We start from the raw sequence: 26,501 nt of genomic DNA on the forward strand, positions 1-26,501 counted from the left end.
TATATTGTCAGGGAAAAGGTCTAAGACTGGAGTATAAGGAACAGGTGGCCATATCATCAGTTTCTATAAAATGTGTCAGTGAAGTAACCACTCAGAAAGACTGTTATGGCTTTTCATCATGTAACCATTCTCTAATATGGGTCATGTCAAACTTTCCCTCCTTTCACAAAGAGCTTTTGCATATCCAGAGGTTTTCTTTTCAATTCAAGAAGCAAGCCTTTTCATCTTTGCATTAAACTTTTAATGGCAAGTGGCTCAAGAGGAATTTGCTAAGCTGAAAATTAAGCATATCAATTTTTTCCTCTGCACAAGAGTTACTCAGGCAGATGTGACTGCGCAGAGTACAGCATATAAACGTCAGGATAAATGGCCATAGTCCATTAAGGATTGGCCAACACCTGAACATGTGCTCACTTGGGAAAAAACATCTCTCTGCATCTAAATCTGTTGGCTCAAATCCATTTCTATATTCTGCCCTGCACTTATTCAGAAAAGCCATTGATGCCTGTGGGAGTTCTCTATAAAGATGTAGGGAAGAGTCTCAAGATATATTTGTGACCATATAAAGATGAATATAGTTTGGTTTGTGTTGCTAGGTCATGCCTTCAAAGCTGTTTCTTGCTATGAAACAAACCCACTTTGATCTGCAGTTATACATTTTCTTATACAACGTGGAAAATTCATGCACTGACAAACCTAGAAGGAACTGAAGACACTCTTTATTGTCTTTACTTTTAAATGTATTCAATGCAGTTCAGAAACAAGTGCAATATACCTCTTATTTTACAAAGTTGACATTAAAATATTTTAAAGTGCTTCTTTGCTTTTGATAAACAGTTTAATACAGAACATGCATACTAATAGGAAAGTCAGTTTTGGATGGTAGTCATTCAATGGTGGAAAAGTGAGTTAACAAGAAACTTTGTAGAAACACTTGAAAAGATTGCACATCCTTTCATATCCTTTTATTCAAATACAACTTAATTCTTCTGCAACTCCCCCTCCTAGATCCACTTCCTAAACTTTAAAGCAATTTTACACATTAAAATATTTAGAAATACAAATAATATACCCAATAAAATACATTAATTATGATGAATGATAAAGGGAAAGAAAATCTGGCATAGTTGTCTATGTGATAAGGATTTTTAACATGGAAGCAGTCAAAGATACAGAAAAGTCTCTTCATTACAGACATTGGTGAACTACACACACTGTGTTTACTTCTCTCCCTTTTTCCATCAATACTGGTTTTGCTGCTCTTTTTTGAATCAATCTTGTTTGTATTGTCAGGGGCACTGCAACTGTTAGTAACTGCTGCCAGGACTCCGTTCCTCTCTTCTTCAGCTTCTTCATCCTCATCCTGAGAGGAAAAAAAATGGCAGGTACTTATGTGCATGTTTCATCACCTATTTACTTTAGAGCTGCAGCAAGCAACAGGATTTTTCTTATGACTCCTCCTGTAGCTCCCTGCTTGATTTCAAGGGTGAGCACCTACACACACACCAGACGGCATCTTTCAACTTTCAAAACCTCCATTTACAGGTAAAACATTGACATAAAACATTCGTAGGAATGTCAAGCAAAGCTGGATTTGTTCAAATGTGGCCCACAAAGCTTTAGACAGCAGCAAATGCATGAAATGCAAAGCTATCAATTGTCTTCTGACTCAGGGGAAATACCAGCAAAGGCCAGTGTCTAGAAAGTGGGTAAGGGAGAGCCACAGTCTGAAGCTGGAGAAAGTGGGGGAGCTGCCAGACCAGCTTGTCAAGCTGGCTGCACCCCAAATCAATCACCCCAGAATATAAGACATTTCCCTTCTGTGTAATTGGCCACTGGCTACTCTACTTCTAGTGCCTTGGGAAAAAAAAATCAGAATACTTTCAAAACCCCACAACAATACAAAGGAGAAAAATAGTGGATCATAGAGATGGACAAGCCCCACAACTAATTCAAAACTAAATAGCTCATACTACTCTGTTTCAAGTTCTGAAATTCTTGCTTTAAGTTCAAAGTTATGCTAAGGTTAAGCAAATTTTTATGTGCTTCACTGCATCAAGACAAGTCTTTGGAGAATGTTGTATAAGCCTTCTGGTGGGTTTTGTTTCTTGATTAGAAATGGCTCAGAGCCACGAAGTTCATGTATGAAATTTGCACCCTTTGAAGTCAGCAGGACTCAGAGGACATAGGATTAGACATCAGCTGCAGCTTCAGCTATAAACACAAACTTTCTTGAAAGTTCGGGGGTATTTAGTTTGGTTTGGGATATTGCAGAGACAGCAGCAGGCCCAAACTACAATTGGCTCCAACTTTATATCTAAGCTACACCTAAATTCATATAGTTGGATGAGGGGTCATTTTACTTTGGGAGGTGTACACATAATTTTTATTTTCTCCTGATGACTATTACCTTCCAAATTAATGAGTGGCATATATGCAAGAAAAGGCTAAAGATCTATTTGTGACATGCAGAATACAGAATCAATTTCCTCTGACCAATTTGCTTTTTCCATTTGTATAATGAGAAGAAATAAATTGGACAAGGACAAACTTTTCTAAAGTTAAGATGTACAGTGCTATGTGCAGCCACAAAAAAAAAGATCATTTAGAAAGATCCCAGCTATTAAAGTCAAAGAAAGCTCATTAAGCCACCTGATTGATCTCCATGCCGCTGCAGAATTGCTCTTCCACCCAGCTACCTGTAGACGGCACGGTTCTTGAGCCTTTTTTTCATCTAAAATTAGTAATGTCCTTGAAAATTAAAGTGGAGTCTGGACAATGTCCTTAGACTGCTGTGAATCACCAAAGCAGAACAGATGGAACTAGAAAAATGGATTATTACTGCTTTTCATTTTCTATTTGCCAAAAACCCCCAGTGTATTATATTTGAAAGAGATAAACGTAGCTCAATGCAACATGTCATCCTAAAAATACACTGACTACAAAACCTCACTCATCCTCCACCTAGCCTCCTGCAGCCACGCGAGAATATTGAAAACAAAGGCCGGGGGGCGGGGGAAATCTGCTTATAAAGCATTAAGAGGATCAATCCATAAAATTCCAGTCCGAACCTTAAACAATCCCCAGGGTAGTACTAAAACTCAAACCTGAAGCTTTACCCGGGGCACAGTTCTGTTATAAACACCTAGCTGTTCTGCTTCAAAAGTTCAGGCAGCTGAGGGAAGCGCTGGGGATGGCAGAGGAGCTTTTGTCAGCAGCACCCAGCACTTCAAACAAGGTACCAGAGCAACGGCCAAATGAATGCACTCAGCACTTCAAAAGTTAATACAATAAAGAAACCTGTCAGAAGAGTCCTGACTTTTTTTCCACTGCTCTCTTTTAGGAAGGGGAAAAGGAGAAAAACAACATATATACTTCAAAACTGGCAGGATTGGGGGCATTATTCAGTGTAAGAGCCTATGTCTCTCAGGTAGGACTGGCTAAAAGTTGTACAGAATTAGTTATACTGCAGAGCATGAAAGGACATTGAGTACATGTCATTTTTCTTTTCACACTACCACATGTGAACAATTCACAGGAGGCCTGTGCTTTATTAAGCTGTTTTTAAGTAATAGCTGCCTCTTGGAGAGTAGGAAGGAGTTAAGTACAAAATATCATACAACTCTGCACTTGGTTTCGTTTGCAGAGTTACAAGGGAGGGCAGAGACAAGTTTACAGCAGAAGTGCTGTATCACATTGCTTGAAAAGGAGAGAGTGATTCTAGAGCAGAGCCACAACTGCAAATTTTATAAACTGGGACTGTCAAGGGACTATTCCAACTCACTTGGGAGAACTGAATGTAATGAAAGTTTAAACTGGTTTACGGTCTATAAAAAAAAAAGCATTCCAAGTTTTTGACTGTGGCTTTAATTTTAAATGTCACACTGTTTTTTCTGGATTCCAGCTGCCAATGAGAAAATGAGAGCTGGTGCTAAGGGCTCTCTTTGGATACAAAATCAATTGCATCCAGGAACAGTACTGTACATCACCCAAAAAAAGCACTTTATATGGCACCTGCTACTGTTTATACTAAATTGCTTGCTGATATCTATCAGCCAACAGAATTGAGGAAAGTTGTCACTTCCACTGAATAATAAATATGCTCAAGATTAAAAATATTTCTACCTAAAGTGTTGCACACCCAGAGCTTATGCAGTGCTCAGGAAGACTGCACGATGCTCACACAGAAATGTCACAAAGGCTGAACACTGCCCTTGTAATCTTATTTTCAGTTTTCAAACTTTCCTCTTTTCCAACCAAAAGGGAGAGGTTTAGGTGGACGACAGATGAAGGCCAAGGAGACTTTTTCTATTGTGTAAGAGAGGACACCCTTGTCTAAAAGGGAAGCAATCAGAATTTTGGAGCAGAAACCTCTCTGCTTAGGGAGTCTGCTATGCTGTTAATGCGAAAGGCACATTTTGCCTGACCTTCCTTGCCCCAGGTGGTTCCTCTGCTTTTGCCATTAGCTGTGAAGCTGTCTCTGTGGGTCCTGGTTCACATGATGTGAGACTCCGACAGAGTTTGGATATGATGAGCTGTGTCACCAGTTTATATTCTAAGCTGGAGACCCCAAAGGCTTCAAAAGAACATGATATGCCAGTGACCAACTGCTTCAAAGAGCAAACTGAAAAGCAAACCAGTACAACTAATTCCTGTACAAGGTAGAGTGTCACATCTTCAATGCATCTCCAACATTTATTTACATAATTGAGTGCAAATTTTGTACCAGCTCACATATGGGAATAACACTGGTATGTGAGATTTCTAATTAACCTGTGTCCACGAGAGAGTAAGAGAATGAGAACCCATTTACAGTGATGATACTTAACAAATTTCTGTGGATCTGCTAGACAGCAACATGAGATTTTTTACTGCTGCTGCCCTTGCAATGTTTTGGGTTTTACAGTGAGAAATGAAACGTACAAGTGAAGCGTGCTCTCTGTGGCATCCTGCTCAGTAAGCAGTGCTTGTCCTTGGCTACAGTAGGGAAAGGACACGACAGGTATATTCCTTATTCTATGGAGCATTGAGTTGATTGCCCCTTATATGCTCGTATTTGAATGGGCAAGGAGTTAGACTGGCTTGCTCACTCCTGATATGCAGCAATTAGGAAACATGCTTGAAGTGACAGACCATTCCTTTCAATCTTTAAGTCTTTTTTCCTTCCTTCTTTACAACTGTACCTCCACTTACTTCCATGCACATCTTTAAAATCCAGAAATTCCTACATCTGCCCCGTCGGAACACACGCATGCCTGAGATGAAAGGGTATCTGACACAGCTAGGCAAAGCCAAGGGCAGTCGTAAGTGCCCTTCACGGACCCAAAGATGCTTAATCATCCAAGCATTGAAACACTTTACTTTTTTACCCAAACCCCCAATAAGCTTTTTGGTTTTTTCTGCACTATGAGCAAGATGACAACCACTTACTTCACAAGATGGATATGCTCAGAGGGAATTGTGACTGATGCTACCTTGCCAAGAAAAATTACTTTCAGACTTTCCACTCAAGTCCTCATTCAAAATTAGTGTTTCCCCATTTACAGACATCCCCCTGTTGGATCTTGTCTTTCAAAACCCATTAGGTGGCTCAGCTTTGTGTCCGTTTTTCAGTCCTTTTCCACATACCTAGATCTAATGACAGCTTTGAACATATTCTGATGTGTTTACAAAACCTCAACACTCATCCAAACACCCCAAATCCCATATTATTTGTTGAACTAGATATCTAGGCATAAATCCCCCATATTCATAGTTTTTAAGCTTTGAACTAAACCTGTTTCCTGAGCCTACTGAGGAGCTTTACTTCAGCATTTGTGATGATGCTCTGTTCTAGTTTGGCTTAAATAGTTAGCAGTCTTTCTTCTTCTGGCCATTTATCCCTACAGCACTCAAACAAACATTTCCCTGCTTTTTCACACTTTCCACGTTTCACTTTTTTGTATTTGTCCAGAAATTTCATAAGCTGCTTAAAATTTTCTTTCCTATTATGCATATTAGATTCAGTTCCTTAATTAAAAGCTGTGAGACAATCAGCTACCAACTTTCTTGTGATTTCTTTCTCACTGCATATGAAAGCAGCGCTAAACACTGGAGATGGAAGATGTGACAAAACTTCTTTATTAACCTGTCCTCATTATTTCAGCAAGATGACAACCACCAGACTCAAAACTGCCTGTGTTGATTTGATTCTTTTTTATTTTAAGCTTATTTCACAGCATTACAAAACTGTAAGAAGCAGAAAGCACCGCTACGATAACAATGCAGAAGAAAGTGAGTCTGAGACTGATCTTCAGCTGCAACTGTTGAAAGGGAAGGTGTAAGTGGAAGGCTATATGGATGTGGTATGCCAAATGCATGAAGTTGTCTGCTAGTAAACTGACTCACATACCACAGGCATGCAGAATGTCTCAGACAGAATGTGATGCAATCTTTTCCTTTTCTTGTTCACTGTACTGCAATAAGATCAAGTCACAGGGCTCAGTCTAATTTTTGACCTGTAAGTGAGTGTATACCCTTGTTGGGGAGACAACAAATGCCTACGATTTTTTGTGACAGGTTTGGTAAGTGGCCATAAAGTCTAGAGAGAACAAAGAGAGAAGGGGGTTTCAATTTGTTTGACCTCTTCCAAAAAGCTCCAAGTACTCCAATATTTTTTTCTGATGGTTATTCTGTATTCTAAAATACAGATCAATAATGCTAAGATAATTCATTCTCTTCAGCAGGTACAATTGAAGTCTGTTGCATAGGACAGCAATCAAAGACTTAAAATACCTTTGGAAGTTCTTTTGAACTGAGTCGATGCAGAGTGCAAAAGTGAGCCACAGCATACTCTAACAGTGCTCCAAAGATGAAACTGAAGCAGATACCAAGGTATACATCAATCGCCTTAATAAAGCAATTAGCATTTGGAAGTGAAGTCCTGGCTCCCATCATCAGTGTTGTCATAGTAAGGACCGTGGTAACACCTGTGCAGCACAAAAACATAACTTCTGATAAAACAAGGATGGCAGTGAGGTTCATCCTGCTACAAGATGTTTTTTCCTGGCTCTGTGTACTCCTAGGGTACCACAGCATTTAATGTGTCATGTTTTGGAAAGGAAAGGTTTATATGAACTTGTGATTCTGAAGTTAAATGCTTAAAAATACTTGTAAAAACTGTTTGTAAAGCTGAGAAGACAGGAAATTAACGTGAGAGAGTTTTTGGTGTCATAGAATGCATATTTATGAATAATTCATTATTATTAAAATACTGTGCAAATGCTCCCTTTAAAACATTGACACATTTTGCTCTGTGTAGCTACTCACTGGCCTCATTTGATAGGACGTTTTTTCATCCCTATTCTGTAGGACTATTTTTCCCACCCCACCTGCAGATCAGAACTGATTTGCATACTTTCCTTTTCAGAATCTCCTTTATCTGAAATTAATTATATTTAATCTCTTATAATTATCTTATTATTCATGTGTTAATTAGTATGTATCATTAACCCTCACAAAAGCCTCATAATTCTGTCTGTGCATGCCATGTGTTTGAATATGTAGAAATTATTTCCAAAATCACTGTTTTCCTTTAATTTCAGCAGCCTCCCTTTCCTCCAAGTCTCCTGTAGCTGCTACAGATTTTTTCTTAGTTAAAGTATAGCAAGGCTTTAAGGGGAATCTGCATGATGTACTGCAGATGGCAAACCAGGAAATTAATTCCATAGAACTCAGAACTTTCTGCAACTTTTGGAAATGGATGCTGTATACATGCAATAAATAAAGTATCTTAATGATCCAACTCTTGTTTTGTTTCTGTTTTATCAGCTACTCACCTATGCAGATTCTGGCTGGGACTGATGACTGGCTTATCCAAAATGATACCCAGGAGAGCACAACCAGCAGGATTGATGGTACATATGTCTCTAGTATGAAATACAAGATGTTTCTCTTGAGTTCAAAGTGAAACACTAATTTTGGGTAATGCCCTGTGGAAAGAGCAGGGGAAAAAATATTGTGAAGCTGTGATTCACAGTAGTTCTTTAAATTACTAACCTGCATTACTTTTGTGCATTATGATGTAGTAAAATCTTCAAAAGAAAGCTTGAAAAAAAATTAAACAGAGTGCTGATAAGTTCAATCATGAGGATTCTAAATTGAACCGAAGAAAAAAAAATCTAAATATATAATACCCAGTCACCACATCCAGAGTTCATTAAAGACTTATTGAGTTGGAAATTCACTGAGGATTATTGAAGGAAAAAATAAATTGATCAATGTGTGGAAAGGATGTTTCATTATATAACACAATACAAGGAAATTTGAAATCACATATGTGAATAGCTGTGGCTATTCATAGGAGTTAGCTCTATGAGCTACTGCATAAGCTACCATACCACTTAATCTTTAACTGCCTCAGATATATTTTCTTTCACTTTTATTTTCATTTATGTCTGCTCAACGCTTGCAAAGGCACCTTCTCTGATACTGCTGGCCTACCTCTTATATTCCACATAAAAACAAGCATCTTCACTTTTACATTTTTCTTTACATTAGTGCATTACAGCTCTGAGCAGTGTCACTGTTGTGGTGCAAATGGTTTGCTTCTAAAATGAGTGACTTCCAGAAGATATAAGTCTGGGCCCATGAAGACAGAATTGGGTTCCACTAGGTAAGAGCACACAGCTATAGAGCCCTAATTTGATATCCAGAAAAATTTTACTAAGTTTGGGCAACAGACATGCAGGATCTGAAACTGTGACTAGTCCAAATGATCAAAGTAAAAATCTTGCTTTTAAACATTCTTTTAGTAGAGGAACCAGAATATCAGTGACAGAGTAATACTTGGATCTGCTGTGGCCAGGTAACTGGCTTCATCTATTTGAATCCAACAAATAACTATCTCCAGGACCTATGTTTGTGCCAAGCATTGAGTGCTGTGAGTCAGGACAAAACTGCAGAATGGTAAATGCACTTTAGAAACAACATATGCACAGACACCCTATTTGTGCATCCCTCAGGTGTTCTGTGAGCCACGGAGTGAAAGAATACTCTTAAAAGCTTGGAGTGCAAGTAGTGGATGAAAAAAATGTCTTCTTGTTCCCAGGCTAGAAAATGGAGGGTTAACTTCACTTTTTTAAAAGCTTTGCATAAATTGCATCCTGAGAATAAGGTTTCATAGAACTCTCAAAATCAAAAAAAATCACTAGATTATGTAGGCTGACCCTAGTCACAAATCATTAAAATTCCCTAGTTATCCCTCACTTTCAATTCAATCACTTTGATTGAAATAGAATCCACCTTTCACACAGACATGTAGACTTAATCTGAGGATAGCAAAACATGCAGCTCTCAGTAACAACAACTTAAATCTGCCTATCTGTTTAAAAATGAATGCTTAAGTTATAATTTTTATTTTAAAAAGCTTAATCAAGCTTTCTGCCATGTTGACTCTGCCTTTTCACTAGTAGAATAAATAGTCCTTTGGTAGTCAGCTTTTTCCTCCTGAAGGAAAACACCATACTTCAGGTTCTTCCTTGTAAGTTCAACATAGTGAGTTCTTTGAGTTTCTGCCTGATAGAAAAAAAAAGACAGTAGAAAAGAGACAGCAGACACTAACTCCCTCTGAGGCAGGAGATACAAAGATGTTGTATCTTATCTTCATTATGTGAAAAGAGAAATGTCACATTACTGTGCCTCTAGCAATATTGCGACTTTTACCAACACAGTTGTTTCACTAAGTCACTTTGCCCATCAAAATTTATTTTAAGTGTAAGCAGACCAAAGCACAAAGTTAGGAAGTGCAAAACTAACAGTTGACTGTGCAACATTACTTCTGCTTCTGTCTGCACTCATCCTTGCACTAAATCAAGCACTAGCGCTATGGAAAAAACACCGAGTCTGTACAATAAAAGAATACAGCATAAAGCATGTTTAGGGAAGGAGAATTAGGGTTGCACAGGCAGCTGCAAACCTGTGGCTTTCTAGCATGCAAAAGCAGGCATTTAAAGCCTTAATAAAAACTGGTAGGGATTTTAATAATTTTGCTTCCAAACTTCTAGGCTGCGATTTAATTAGGACTCAAACTTTTAAATAGAAAGACGAGCATTTGTACCCCAAAGCTGTCATTATGGTGGCAGCTAGCACACAAAGGATGATGGCAGGGCCACTGTGGGTGAGCAAAGGGTGTCAACCCAGAGCTTGCATGAGAGTGCAGAGGGTGCAAACCATCAGGAGGAAACTGAATCCTCCATAACAGCTGTTTGTCTTGTGTTTCTGTGCTGACCTTCGGGAAGGATGTGGTACTACGTACCCAGAAAAGGGGAGTGAAGAGATTGGACTTCCTGCAGGGTACCACAGGCGCTTGGATGTTCCTGTGGTTCAGCCTTACAGCTTGTCTTTAGGAAGGCAAGCTCTGAAATAGCCTATTCACCAGTGCAAGACCCTTTCCTTGTTAGTGCCCTACAAGTGCACCCCTGTTCACCTTAGTATAAGTGTCAAATGTGCACATTTTGTACATGTACAAAATATCAAACTTGAAAGTCACACTTTTCTTCAATGTCCAAGTGTAGACAAGGCCTTTGAACATTCCTGTCTTCTTTCATGTTTTTTTCCTGGCGACAGAAATTTCTGAAGCAATATGAACAGAGAGAAATAGAGATGTAACAGCATATAGCTGAGTGGCTTTTTGTGGAACAAAAGGTATTTCTCTAACCTTAAGGCTGTCTGCTTGCCAGAAGCCAAAGACCCATCATGGACTTAATAGCGTCAGCATTTCAGAGTTCAGAAGAGCTTTTATAATGGAAATTTTGAGGCAACCTATATATAGAATTCATATGAGCTCCTCCTGTAATAAACTGAAGGAAAAACTACTCAAAAAAAGTATTCAATGCATGCTTAACATGCTAAAGAAAAGAGCAATAGGACAAAATGAAGACATGAGGTTACCATCTTTTTTTCATCTACCCTCCACATGTACCAAAAGTTACCTTCTTTAAAAAGAAAGATTTGTTACTCCTGTTACATGACTTGCATAGGAGATAGCAAGGATGTATCTCATTGCCTTTGACTCGCATATCTGAGGCTCTGGTGCCATCAGTCAGATCAAAAGTGAAACAGAATCATGTAATCCTTGTCCTAGATTAACCAGAATGAATTTTAGTACAGGTCAAGTTAAATCCTCAAAACTCTCAAATTTCTCCCCTTGCTTGAATCTTATTGGCAACAAAACATTTACATTTAAATGAGAATATGCTTCTCTGTTCAAGTGTCTACCCCATGGTGAATGGCACCTCTGTGCATGACTGCTCTTCAATAATGGGATGGAAATAATCTCTGTGCAGATAGCTAACTTTGCAGCAAAGCAGCACTAGCATTTACCAAAGGATCAAATTACTGTATTTTGCAGTTTTTCAGATGAATCCCAACCTAAATGACTGTGAGTACACATGCTTTAAATCTATTGGAAGGTGATGCATTCTGCTTAGGTCATCCCACAGCAAAAGATTAAGATGAGTTACTTGTGCTTTATAAAATATATAAAGAGCAGAGTTACAAAACTAGTCAGCAGCTCTGGCTTATAGATGAACAAATCAAGAGAGCTGATTATAGCCTTCATACCTACTCTAACTCTCCACTGTTTAAAAAAGAACATGTAGAAAGTAGAAAAAGGTGACAGATCAAGTTTCAGTTGGATCCAACTAACCTTTTCAGCATCATAAAAGTTACACCAGTACGGAATCTTTCCCAGTAAATGTGCAAGTATGGGTTTAGGTCTAAGGCTAGTATTTCTGAAGGTAAGAATAGCTAGCTTATTCCTCTCTAATTTGCCTTTGAAGTTTGGCTCTTGGCATCTAAACATAATTCTAATTTCCAGCACTGCCTACCTGACACTTTGTATAGATCTTGCCATAACACTGACGATTTTATCAACACTGACTATTGCTGCACTGCCTCAGAAAGAGATATAAATCTAAACAAACAGGATTCCTTATCACCCTAGGTCATCCATTTTTTTGTTATCCCATTTTTCTGTGGCATGTGTTCCCAACTGATGGCAGAACACTGCATCTCTGCTCTTTCCTGCTGCCCTCTGCCCCACAGACAGTAACAGTAGAGGTGCCTGAAGGAAGGACTGATGCTCTGGAAACACTCCTGGCAGTTCCTAGCCCCTACACAATTGTTACAGGATGGGAACACCTTCCCCATAGTTACTTCCTGTGGGCTTTTTGATGAACTCTACTCCAGTAAAAGACTGCTCCGTATCACTCTTTATGTAAGAAGCACTTTGGTATCCTGCACAGGGCTGTGCAGTCAGGCACAAAGAGCACATTCTTTTCCATCATGAAATATGTATGCTAACCTCCTGGGTGCCAGTTAAAACGTGTGATGTACATCTCAAGCACATCAGTATAACTCTACCAATGCATCATTTTTTTCTCTTCTTGCACCTTTTAAGGGCACAACACAGGAAAGCTTTAAATAGAAATTTACTGCCTTATCTATGTGCTGAAAAAGTAGGGTTCGGTATGCAATTTTTTATTGCTTGTTTACAATTAACATTCATTAAGGAATGGGTAACATCCCCACTTCTACCCAACAAATAAGTTGGACAAATGAAATGTAATTCTGATGCAGGATGCTAAAGGTGTCAATTTATATGGTTCACAGCTCCTTTGTCCCTCCCCCAGAACAATCATAGTCTGCTCTTCACAGTCACAATCTTTAAAAATGCCTCTTTTGCTACTCCTTCTTCAGAGGTGAACTAAAGGAAATGAAAGATCAGAACAGGCTTCTCAACATGTGTTTCAACTTCACAAAAATGATTTACAAAAAATGAGTTTGAAATCCAAATTTCCTAAAAATGAAACAAATCCTTTCCTGTAGTGTTTGTGTGCAGATACATTTTTGTATTTAGTTTAACAGTAAAAAAATTACAAAATTATGCCACAGAAAGTTTTCCAAGTGTTAATAAGTATTTCTGTCTACACAGCAAAACTGCCCAGAAATTAACAAAAAATGCCTCTTAATGCCCTCTATAGTCACTCTATTCACTGCATTTCCATATGTTTTTGTTACTGTAACTTTTTCAGATCTGTTTTCTTTCTAAGCTGTTTTACATTCCTCAAGTATCACAAAAGCAACTCATGGTGGAACACTTTTCAACATCAAGTGGTAAAGCTTGCTTTCAGGGAGTGGTTGTATGAGCTCTGAGAGGCAAGTTGAATATAACTCAGTAGCAGGTATACATGTGTACATAACTGCTTGAATCTTAGGTGAGGCTGACTAAAGGCTGACTATAACCAGATAAGGTTATACTCAATACAGTTCTGAGATGGCTCATAAGCCTTGTATGACAAAAAGATGTTCTCAGAAATACCCACTGGAGAGCTATAACAGATTAAAAAAGAACTGACAAAAGGAATGAGAGAAGTTCCTCAGCCTACCATGCCTCAAACAGAAGAGAACTGAAAATCCTAGAAGATTTTGATTGTTAACCAATAAATCTCCTGAGCCTTGGGAAACAGCTGATGGGCCTGTAGGATAAAGCAAGGTAGTCTCTTTCAAAAGAGGCATTATGACTGACAAACATAGACTGTGTAGCTGTCTGTTGTATTTATACACTCTAACATACCCTTCATAGTCCAATGTATAGTTTATATACTTATTAATTTTCAGATTGCTAATTATAAATGAGAGCAACTCATTACTGGCTTAGTTGTGACCTCCCACCTGGGAAGCTAATGACACGGAGTGCCAACTCTGCAATGTTTCAACACTGCATAGGCAAACAAGGTCTGACAAGACCTCTAGCCCAAGGAGGCTAAAACAGGATTTGTGATAGACATCAAAACCCTGGCAGTGACTGCAGACAAGGAACAGTGGCCTTTGCAGTCTTTTTCAAGAGGGCAAATGTCTTTGTGCTTCAAGGAGAGGAGACTGACTTCATGCTTTTGTCTCTTCTTTCCCTCTGTTCTGCCAAAATAATACCATTCATTTTGCTGACTTCACAGTTTTCTAAGCAGGAAGGTTCATTGAGAGCCCTGAGTGTCTGGCATAACTCTTCCTGTCTTCTGGGCTCAGGCTGAGGACTCAGTGCTAGACTAGACCTGAACAAGCTGAGTCTTTTCTTTCCTGCTGCTGCTCAAGACTTGGCAGGAGAGTTGCAGTAGTGAGAACAAGACTTAGGGAAATTGCTGGCCAGAAGAAAAGCTATCAACAGGCAATTAGCCTCAAGTGTAAGTGACCACTTTCGTCTTTATCCAATTAAAAATGTTAAGACTAATTAGGTGTCACTTGCTGTGAAACTAGAAGCATTTATTGAGTGGGAACACATGGGGTCTGTCCTGTGCCCAGGACTGCCTAATAACAAACACAATGACATACAAACTGTCTTTTAAGAGTGGAGCATTAAACACATTGCAAAACAGGTTTAGAGTTCAACCTTGCCTCAACAACTGTCAGCCTGCATAAAACAAGAGATGCAGGTCAACAAAAGCAAGTACAGAGTCCTACACTCAGATGAGTACTAGTTCCTTAAACAGAGCACAGGGAATACAAGGCTACATGGAAATAAAGGAGGCAGAAGTACTTGAAGGAGTCACAGGCTGAATAAGAGCAAAAGTGCACAACAGTATTCTGCAATAAAAGCAAATATCAATCCAGAATGGATAAAAAGGAACAGAGTTCATGAAATGCATTAAGTGATCCCTTCTCTCTGTGGAAAATATCTGATGAGAACAGGGTAACCAGTATTTGGGTGCTCTACATCAGCAAAGATAAGAGAAATTCAATGGGAAAAATAATCGCAAAGACAGACCTAAGAAACAGTTTATATGAATTAAAAATGGGAAAAGTGTTTGATAAAAGATATATCTGTCCTGAAACAGTGAAAGGGCTACTGAAAAAGAGCAGGAAATTTGTCTTCTATATCCACATAATGGGTTTGAAATCGAGCAAGGGAGATCAAGATTAGAAATGAGGAAATTACAATCACCAGAAAAAAAAAGTCACCTAGGGAGGGTGAAGCAGACACTCTGGTGGTTTTTCTAACATACTTCTAGAAACATCTGTCAGGAAGTAGGCTGTAGATATAGATGACCTTGCCTTGCGACATGAGAATAGATTAAATAAATTCTTAAAGTATATTTTGGCTTTAATTCTGTGATTATTTACACAAAAAGGTAGTCCGTAACAGACCTTCATTGTTACGTTCTTCCAATAAGGAGGGCAAGATTTATATATCCCTATTTATTATTTTGTGAATGCAGGTGCTGTTGGCTAGACAGCTAAAATAACACCTCAGCAGCCACAATGCACATACACGGCTTCAGTGTCCAAGAGTGTATCAGTGCATGCAGAATATGGACTATAGTTAAGACATGTAGGAATTGGTCCTAGCAATTAATTTACCCACGTCCAAAATTAAATTGGCCTATACCAAACCAAAATCAAGACCAAACCCCAGCCAGCAGTCTAGCTAACATTTTTGAAGTGACTTACCATTATGTAATCACAATGTGATTACTATTATGTGATACATGCTGTTCTATAAACAAGATTAATCCACAATGTCCTTTTCCTAAATTTATTGAAGTTACTTATGCTGGAATTTTGCTGACTGACATTTTAAGTTTGGCTCTGTCAGTGGCTGCGCATGAACTTGGGGGTTGCACTGTGGTACAATATTTCACTTGCACAGCAGCTGTACTGTCTGTTCAAGTTCAGAGTATCAAATCCTGATTGCTTTTTTTGCTGTGTTAGGAAATACTGCACGCAGCTCTGCTCTTGTATCTTTAACTTTGGCCTTGTGAATAACTTATATTTATAATGTAATGGCTATATAAAAAATAGTCTCATGTCTATTAATATTGTTAAGGAAATGCAAAAGTGATTACGTAGTTCCATAATCAGGCTGCTTTTTTCTTTTCATATTGCCTACAGAAGGCACTAATTTCCTAAAAAGATCTGTAGAAAACAGCACCTAATTCATTACAACTGAATAGAAATTTAAGAGGATTATGAGACTTCATTTTAAAATTACTGCACAGTACTTGATAACATGGCTTTCTTGAACAGGAGAGCTGAAACAAGCAGGTGTGGGAAGTTTTAATTGAATTAAGTTGCATGTGTTAAAATGTATAATTAAAAAGTGGCTTTTGACTTTATACGTCTGATTACTGCCAACGTAAAAGCAGGAAGATAGCATCCCTTACTGAAACCACAAGCACGGTTCATATCATGCCTCTTCAGTTAGAATAAAACCAATTTCAAATTATATTTGGTAAAAAAATAATAGAACTTTTCTCTTCCCCCTTTTCTGTACAGTGAACAGGTCCTACTACCCTTCTGGGCAGAGCAGCAGTGAAGGATTATTCTCCTTTCAGTGAGCCTGATGTTGCTTACCCAGCAGCTGCAAAGAAGAGGAAGGCAAGCAGATGTCACTTATGTAAGTAGCAAGATACTTTGTGATCCTGGAGCCTGCTGGTATGTATTTCATTTCTACTTTTCCAGGCATTTAGAGAACTTTGATTCTTAGCCTGAATTAACACCTGATATTAGATCACAGAGTTTCTCTATATTGAATTATTAAAACAGAAGTAGCCAACAATGGAATAGAGAAACTAGATTTCTGTGATTCAGAATTAGTAGTATATTCTCTGCTGAAACTACAGCTTTGGAGCACGTGTGTCTTCATTTAAAGATTAACCTTCCAGGTGGTGCGTTGACTTGAGTGAAAATAAAACTGAGTATGCAGTAAAGAACATCAGTGAAGGACCTAAGAGAAATTCAAAGAGCATAAAGCAGGTCTGGCAGGTCCTGAACCCTTCAAAAGCCCCTCCTTCTGGAAAATAAACAGAAACAGACTCGTTCATAAGGTAAATTCCTGCAGCTAGAGGAAAAATTCTATGTCCATTTCCTAATATCAGCAGAAAAGCAGGTCTGGAAATGCTTCTGACCCTTCCCTGGGCAGTGAAACCTCAGGTTGAGCAACCTACGCTCTGCTGCCCACCAGGCTGGATAGGGGCTGCCATAGATAAAGAACAATTCCTGTAAGCACTAGCCATGAAACCCAACTTCTTGTAGTTGTAAAAGCACCCAGCACACTCGTGGGCATTTCCATGGCTGAACAGAGACCTCTGCCTTGCATTATAAGGCTGGAGTGACTTTCCAGAAAGGCCGGGAACTGTTCTGAGCTGGGCATCCCGGCACCCTGGCCTCTCTCCAATTTAAATGCCCAATTGACAAGCCCTTCTTTCTTCACAAAAACTCCCCCTCAGGTTACACGGAACAGTAATACATCTCTCGTTTATCACCATTTAGATAACGTGCAGCCTCCAAGAAAATGCTCCAAAACTCTTGTCCTTTACATTACCTGGGTCTCTGCTGTAACATCTGGAAAAGTACATATCGTTTCAAGAATGCAATCTAGCAGAATATGAAAGCAGTTATCTTAACAGAAAGCAACATGCTCAGATCCTTAATGCTGCTCAGTTTCCAGAGCTGTATCCCATACTGTATCTAGAACAGGTTAGAGGGGTGTTTTTACCTGTTTCATATACCGCTTCAGATACAGAGGTAAAGTGGTCTTCCACTGTATATTGTGCCAGTCGGAGTGTGTCCAAACCTCGAACTGAATCATTTCCTCTAGTCCAGTAAAACATGACATCATTGATGTTATAACCCCCTGTAGTGATACACAAGCCAACAAAAGTGTTTATTTTACACAATAATTAATCTGTGCTGAGCACACTTGTGGTTCATCTGTTTCTTATTTGTCTGCCTGAAAGTACAATGAGACATAAACAGCAACGGGTTTTGGCAGAACGCAATGCCTGATCACAACAAAACTCCTAACAACATGCAAAGTCCTATCATTTAAAAGCCAACTTTTTGGAGGTGGTCTTTTTTTGTATCTTTCGTTCTAGTATACATGACAAACTAATAAAAAAGATCAGTACCACATGGTATTCCAAAGGCAAAAGCTATTCAGCTCTAAAGAAATAAAGCTTTTATGAATTATAGCACTGCCAGCACTCGGACTAAACATTGTGCGCCCTTTGTTGCATCCCAGAATGCTATTTCTCGATGCAGTGCATGTGGTCCTCAGTCCCATAGAAACAATGGGGTGAGGGGAGCAGCAGGGCTGCTGTGTGTTGGGCTTGGGTCATCACTTGGGATGACATTTTGTCTTAGAAGCTTGAAAGGTTCCCAAGGACAGCAGCTTAGAAACTGATGTTTCGGCAAGCTCTACAGCATGGCACACTTCAGAGGCCCCAGGAGATTTCCTCTTAACCTTCAAGTAGTAATTAGGAGTGGAGACGGGACATGAATCATCTATCAAAAGGCAACTGTATTTTGCACACACTTGTCAATATGCAGCACAATCATAGCTAAAATACCTCTGTAGCTTTTTCCCATTATATTAAAAGGCAAGCAATTTTCAGGCTAGTGTATATGATTAATTCAAGATTATGTTAATGTAATTTACATGTTAACAGGGAGCATTTGAACATCTTTTCCTTTAGCTTACTTAGATCAATCATTCCTGTATTTGACAGACTTATATTGTGCAAGTTAATAGCTCAGCTTAGGGGACAGAAACAGAAGCAGATCATTATTTTTAGACTCCAGTCAATTCTAAGCAAATTACAGTGTGAGACAATAATGCAATAGACTCCGCAAGGGTATATGCTACAAAAAGAACAAAGCTCTGGAATAACAGAAAAAGACATGCATTAAAATAAAAAATATTTTTTTAAGATAATGGCTTTGGTTCTTGCAATGACAAAAAAGAACTGACTTCCCACAACCATTTAATGTAGGAAAAAACAAGAGTTCAGAAACTTCATTTCAAGGAAACTGTGTACTGGTTACCAATTAAAATTACAGTTTCACCTGGAAATTATCTCCCTGATCATTCTTTAAAAGTAAATCCTGTTTTCCCTACCACTGGAGGTTTTCTGAAAAGGTATCATGGCTGAGAATCTCTGTCACTGTCACATTTATAGCAATTAAAGCCAAAACATTGCTACGTCAAGATGCTAAGCCAAAAGCATGCACGTCCATGCTAAGTGCCTGATTCTCTAAAACCACATGCTGGGAAGTTTCCCAGATTTGGGAGATGAAAAATAAGTGTAACATTTTCCTATAAACAATGTTTTGACTGAGGACAACATAAAGAGGTTTGTAGAGTCAGTTGTTATATATGACTCCAGGCATGGATTCATTTTACTTTCCTTCTGTATAAGTGAACTGTAGATATTTAAATAAAGTCCAAAGAACTACACAGCACCACAATAATTCATTTATTTTTACAAGATATTCATTCTTCCAAGTTGTGTGAGATTGGAAAAATTCTCGATGCCCAGATGGATAACAAGCATACCTCCAAAAGGAGGTTGTTTTGCTTTAATAGAACTTTTTTGTTCCAAGTATTTTCATTAACTGAACAACAAGTAGACTTTGATCATCCTTCCTATGAAAATTATTTTAAAATACTAATACCAAAACTCTATTTGTGAAGAAGTTTCATGTGGAGAGCCTTCCCAACAGACAGTAAAGTTAAATAGCACAGTGCTCCCTCTGTGTAAAGTTATTCTTTATTCAGAGGATTAATATTTTACTAATTATAAAATGTTTTAAAGTTAGAGACAAAATCCTCAAGGCACAGCTTTTTCAACTAATCTCTATTTTCTTTATATGACACTGAGTTCTCATTCTAATTCCTCAAGTCCAAAATGTTTCATTCCTGTACTTTGTCGATACAGTACGAGCAGCTAATGTCAACAGGGTTAACTACAGGAATAGTAAATTTGGGATTAAACATTCATAATGCCTAACACAAATGAGTTTCTTTACCTTTCTGTTGCTAATTTTAATTTTCCCTGATTGTCAAGCACAAGCTAAGTGCCTTCACATGGCTCTTCACTGAATAAATGCTAAAGGACAAGTTCAGAAGGAACTGAAGTTTCAGAGACGGGCCCAAAACATGAATATGTATTTAGACTGGAGGCCTTGGGAGCTGGGTGGGGAAAGAGGAAAACAGTTCTCAGCCCAGCGTGAAGGAATAGTGGTGTCCCCTAACACACAGCAGAGAACATGAACCCGCCAGGCAGCACCTACCTAGACAGGAGCCCTCCAAGTCCCCAAATGTTACATCTGTCACATCAGTGGAGACTAAGAGTGGCAACTCTGTCTCCTAACATATGCCTGTGCAACCTTATAAAGTGTTGCAATATCAGGGGAAGAAACAGCTGGCGTTTTGGCTGAAATGCATTTTGCTGCACAGAAACTACAAATGAATTAAAGTTATAGCTACTAATAGCAGAAAAGCGTGTTCCAAAGGCCATGAGGGATGCTGTACTGTGCATAGCTACTACTTCATAGTATTGATTGATTACATTAGTAATCACTTAATAAAAGCCCTGGCACTGCTTCAGATCACATATTTGCTTTATATTTTACATTTCTACACATCAGTAGTTGTGGGGATGCATATGAATGGCCACATTCACAATTCTTAAATCCAGGTATTTGCAAGCTGTACTCTAGGATGTTATCGTTCACCTATAAATTGCCATAGTTTGTCTCATGAGAAGGCAAACACCATTTGTGGCACACCCAAAAGAGAATACAGTGCACTGAAGAAACAGCTGCAGCTAAAAGCACGCTCTTTCCTTTTGCATTTATTGCTTCTAGATGTTTCCTTTAAAATTAACTACCAATGTCAGAGGAGCATTTGTGATGACATTACTGTTTTCCCCTTGGACAGGAGACACTTGTGTGCTGTTGAAAAAGCAGATGGAATCATTCTGAAAAATGCTTAATTTTCAGGTTTTTGTATTCCTGTCAAATAAATTTAAGTACTTGTGGAACATATTTCATTCTGGAACTAGAAAAAAATATTAAATGACTCATTAGGCAGTGCTGTTGATGTAAAGCCATATGCGTTTACTTACCAATAGGCTCTTCCAAAGGAAAATAAATTAGAGATAAATCCAAATTCTAATTCAACCCACTATTTGATAAACACATCTTACAAAACTGCTGACTCTAGAGGGACTCTTGTGTCAGGAGGGCTTTGGGGTCAATTCCCTTTGTGGTTCTGTCTAAAATGAAACTTCGCGGCAATCTTCTAATTGTTCATTACCAAGAGGAGATAAAACAGACACACACACACCTGAAACAGCAAGCAATAAAACTTCACAAGTATTGCAAAACCTTCCAAACGATTTAAGATGTATTGACACATATTTGAATGTATATTTTCATCTTACAGGACTGGGTAGCCTTTTACATTATCCCACGAAGTAACATTTTGATAGATTCTATATTAATAACAGCAAAAAGCTAGCTATAAACATGCATGTCTGGGTACTTGCAAAGCAACTATGCCTACAAAGCATTAGATAGTGTATTTTAATGAAAGTTATGAGACATGGGTTGATAAAATGAGAACCTAGAAAGGTATATTTAGTCTTGGTCCATCAATTTATGGCTTTTTTTCCTCTGGGCACTGGTATAGAGACAATAAATCACAGAATTATCTGTATGTATCCATTACAGAACAAAACTGTCCACACAATTACCATTTTTTTCCAATATGAAGATAATAAATTAAATATTAACCCCATGCCTTACAAATAAGCCTTATTCTAATTTCTTTCTCTACTAAAAGAACAGCACAGTGCCACAGGGGAGAAAAGAAATACATACTGTCTGAAAGAGAAAAATAAATAAAAAAATATTTTCTTGGCTGAGCTAGAAAATGTCTGCTCACAGAACTCCCCCTGAAGACCAACAGAATAACTGCAGGATGTGCTACAAAACCAGGCCTGTGGATCACCTGAGATACTGTTTAATCATTGATAGCACAGCAGCATTTCAGTACTCCCCTGCTATTTTCAGTGATGCCTCATGCATTTATCTTTGTATGCAGATACTGTTGTAATTCACCAGGGACTGGTCACAAGCTATCACCTGGCTTCTTTGAAAGTTCCAGCCTCTTCATTAATAATATCAAGCAGTCCTTGAAAAAGATCATAGATTTTTTTGTACTAAAATAGTGTCTTACAGCTTTCCAGTTGCAAAGTACACGTCTGCTTATCCATTGGGTATTTGGTCAGATCCATACTGCATGCAACAGTTGTGGTAATCCTTTAAAAAGATATTATTGATGATTATTAGTGGGGAAAAACTGTTCATTAGTTAAAATAAAAATAAGCCATACATCCTTCCTGAACTAATATTTGCAGGCAAATATCTATTGTAATTAAAAAGTCTAGCATTTACTAGTATCTAATGGTAAGATTAATAGCATTTAAAATAGGAAACTCCTCCAGAACAGCTGAGTTAAGTGGCATAAGCATAAAACTAAGCTAATCTGGAAAGTTTAAAATATATGTAGAAACCAAACTTAAAGGCTGCTGTGTGGTATATACATACCGAAGAGCATACAAGACTGTTCCATTAGGATATATCCTTATAAGACGATTCTCAACAGTGATATCGTGAAGAAAGGACTTTTTTGAATCAACTATGAAGGTATCTGGTACCCAAAGCATTTCCACAAGCCGACCATCTAAGCTTAAACTCTTATTACCATCAAAACAAAGTCTTTCATCAGTCCATCGCTGCCTTAGGAATATGGTAGCTGTGTAGTCCTGAAAGAGAAAAAAATTGTCATACAGAGCAAGATGGTATTACATTCTGTTTTACAAAAGTATATGGAAACAGCAGTTAGGCACAAATAGCCTGTGACTATCCATTTCCCATTCTTAAATGTTGACACTCTGATAGCAGTTTTACTGGCTCTTATCCTGTCAAATTTTCCAGCACTTGATGTGAGGTTGACATCATTAAGAAATATTATCTTGAGTAGATTTTGTTCTTATGGTCATTGGAATTTTACAGTAAGAGCTGATGGCCTAAGTCTGGGGCTATAAATCAGCTGAAGTCATCCACGTTTTGCAAGTGGATAATCTGGCTCTGTAAATCTGTAAGTTTTAGAATGATTTATAAAAGTGGCTGCAGACAATTTTGCTCACATAAACTAAACACATTTTTAAGGAAACCTTGGGGAAAAGATGTAAAAATTCAGATAGACAAAACAAGTTTGTGAAACCAGGAGGTAATCAGTTTGTGAAACCAGGAGGTAATCATCAGCTCTTAGCACAATTCATCCTTTCAGCATCACAAGGAAAAAAGGCTACCAGATTTATCAGTACCGTGAATATACCTGAGCCTAATACACCTTCAATTCAGATATGCTTTGTAGTCTTACATTAAAATCACACTGTTTCTCAGAAGAAGCCTTTTTAATCAACTTGCAATTTTATGGTGTGTTTTTATCAGTAGCATAATTTCACCCCTTTCTCAATACTAACACTAAGTACAGAGATATTCTAGTGTTCAATTTTTGTAGAAAGCTGAGTAATGAAATGGTGAGGTGCTGTTATATATATATACACACTTTATGCACATTTATATGTGTACACATTTTTACATATATATACACGCACAAAACTATTTTATAGTATTGAACATCTGATTTTGCCTTTTATTTGCATATGCCAATAGAGTATCTTTAATTGGAAGAGTGTACTCCATTTCATATTGTTCAAAAATAAATGATACAAATGTAATGAAAAACAGCTGGAATAAATTAATGTATGACCGTAAAAGAGAAAAACAATCTGAGTTCATCTGTGTCTAATCACAAGGAAAGGGAGTGGCGTCAGTCACACTAATATATTTTTTATTTTCTGAAATACATTTAGTTTAGACATTTCATCTGGAAAATAAATACTTTTCTACATGAATTTAATACGCAGAAGCAAATCTCTATATCTGAGAAAGGTGTAATTTGCATCTGTATTTCTACACTTATTGTAGTGTTTTAATTGCTATCTGTAGTGAAAAATAAAATTCCTTCTCCTAACGCCCATTGACTGCACAAAGAAAAATGCCTCAAAATCACGTTGCCAGCAGCTGTAAACACAGTGAAGCAAACAAAAAATAATTCAAATGCTACAATACCATATTTATTTCTGATATTGTATCAATGCTTGCAATATCCAGACTCATTCCTATTGACACAGGACCATCTGCAAAAAAAATTTCAAAGAGAGAAAGTGAGAATCTTGCACAGAGCTCTTTACTGCTCAGCGTTCAGAACTGCCCACAAAATCTTCTACAACAGGATCCTTTCTGCCCCCGTCCCTCCCCCCAAGATGTTTAGTAGCTTTTTTAAAAGGAAATATTCCTCAAACTTACAATTTCATAGCCAAAAACTAATATACTAACAATATACTAACAATAACTTGGTTTTAATAATCATGCTTTTTTCCTCGTAAATATTTCCTGGTTTGTTTGTTTGGGTTCTTTTGCTTTTTCAAAGTGCTAAGGAAAACATTGCACAACAAGGTGCGGAAGGTACAGTCCCCATGGCACATCACACCCTTCTGCTCTGAGGTGCAGAGCAGTGGAAAGAATTCTTCCAGTTGCAACATCTGGTCCATCAGATGTTAGTAAACGAAGGAGTTGCACCTGGCAGCATCACATGGTTACTAACCAGATGGGGTAACCAAGTGACTTCATTTACTGCCTGGTTAGGAATGTATTGTCTATGTTGTGTCACTGCCTTTTAATAGCTTGCTTTTGAACATTAGTAGTTGACTTGGGGGTTAAGTACTTGCACTTGTAAGCAAGAACTAGTCATTTTATTATTTTTATATTAATATCAGCTGAAGGCTTATTTGATGCAATTAAATACCTTGCCTAAGTAGTTGTCATTATAACCTTAGTACACGCAGACTCTCATTTCTTTGTGGATGCACAGTTTACAGCATGAGAAGGAAAATCAGCAGCTGCACACTTTAAAATGCAAAATTTGTGCAGATCTTTCATGGAAACATATTATTCCTGGTTGAATATGTGCAAAATAATTAGCAGAGTATATTTACAAGGGAGTTCATATTAAATCTTTCCAAGTAAGTGAGAAGTAGAGAACACAGTACTGAGAACTGCAGAAATATTTTAGGTAAGATCAATGTAGCCGATGGTGCCAGTATACTGCAGGCATGCTGCTGAAGTGTTCTCTTGGCCTCTTGCAATGTATAGTTCTTACATGCCCCTATGCATCATGCAGAGGAAGATGGGGTTCAACTCTTAGCCCACTAAGCAACATTAAAGAAAAAAATGTATCATTAAGTGGCATAAGTGTATTAGTGTTATTTTTTCCAAACTAATTTCAATTTGTAATGCATCTGTTAACGTTATTAAACATCTCACACCCCTGAAAAAAAAAAATCTTTAAGTACTTTGTTTTGGACTCACTTGAAAGTTCAAATATAAAGCTGCAGCTTAAAGCAGGGCTGGAAGCTTACAGCATCCCCTGATGGTAACTTACATGTTTATTACATACTATAAATTTTATGTAGAGATTAGAAGAAGTGTTCATCTGTTGGAAGATTACTTTGTTCCAAAATTAACCTCCAAAGTTATTTGACTGAAGTTCTCAGACCATTTCTAGCTTGATTCTTTCCATTCTTTTAAGGTTTTGATATTGTAAGAACAAATCTATGATTTGTTTCTCCTGGGTTAAAAACTAGACCCTCTAGAAAACTCAGCCCAGCTTTCTAGGGTACAACAGCAAAAGTTAATTGATACTTATGCTTACCATTGTACTATATCATTCTTCCAGGTGCAATATTGCCAGCCCTAGGACAGGAGTTAGATCCTCAGAAATCATTAAATTTAAAAATAAGCATGGTTGATAACACTTTTTCTGATTTTTTTTTTTTTTTAATCTCCCTACAGGCTCTCAAATGTTTCCAGAGTGTATTATTGCCAATTGTCACTCAGCAATTTGGGGGTAACCTCACCACGCAAGGCATATGCTTAACGATGAGCATGGAGTTGACAATGCAGTGTTCAACTGACTATGTGGTAATCGTAGCTGGGAATAATCAGACTCTTTCCTACTATATCCTATTTCACTGGTAGGAACAACACTTGATCCTTAAGGTAACACAGATTAGGAGAAGCATTCATTAGCAGCAGTTCAGTATCATCAGTGTTATTGTTATATAACAGAGGAAAAACCTGACTTTCCAGAAAAGTTATGGAAATTAAATTAGGTTTCATTTTTGTGGAATCACAGAAACAGAACTTTGTACATCTTTCATTCCTGTTGCAGTATTTTTCAAAACATTGAGGAACACAACAATAGCATTGGGTGACTCCCAACCACCAAAAGACCTCTGGCTTCGATTAAGAGGTACTTCAAGCCCAAACTGATTGTCCTAGCACAGACCTACCATGCAGTTCAAGTTCTAAAATGTAGTGGTGTAGTCGGGACAAAACCATCCTGGCTTTGCTAGCCTGGACAGCCTTCACAACCAAAGCGCTTGTGCTGTGCAGCCAGCATGTTGAGCCAAGCACTTGTGAAGACTCCACAGAAAATTACATCCCCTCAGATGCAGCAACAAGCCAGGGAGGAATTGTGCAGCCAAAAG

The 26,501-nt window shown here is 38.0% G+C and overlaps 1 protein-coding gene across 1 annotated transcript in view; it reads right to left on the bottom strand.

Moving 5' to 3' along the window:
• Nucleotides 1–1,051: 1,051 nt before the first annotated feature.
• The window catches only part of LOC311192727 (gamma-aminobutyric acid receptor subunit pi-like), a gene marked incomplete at both ends in the record, with an annotated part of 37,373 nt that continues 11,923 nt past the window's right edge, over nt 1,052–26,501 (bottom strand). Inside the window, 7 exons of the mRNA XM_084265285.1 lie at nt 1,052–1,363; nt 6,775–6,968; nt 7,818–7,970; nt 17,531–17,668; nt 22,058–22,140; nt 22,429–22,646; nt 24,022–24,089. Coding sequence (XP_084121411.1) covers nt 1,052–1,363; nt 6,775–6,968; nt 7,818–7,970; nt 17,531–17,668; nt 22,058–22,140; nt 22,429–22,646; nt 24,022–24,089 — 1,166 coding nt within the window. The remainder of the gene's footprint in view (nt 1,364–6,774; nt 6,969–7,817; nt 7,971–17,530; nt 17,669–22,057; nt 22,141–22,428; nt 22,647–24,021; nt 24,090–26,501) is intronic.

This window comes from Gallinula chloropus, assembly GCF_964237585.1.
Source record: "Gallinula chloropus genome assembly, chromosome: 5".
NCBI lineage: Eukaryota > Metazoa > Chordata > Aves > Gruiformes > Rallidae > Gallinula > Gallinula chloropus.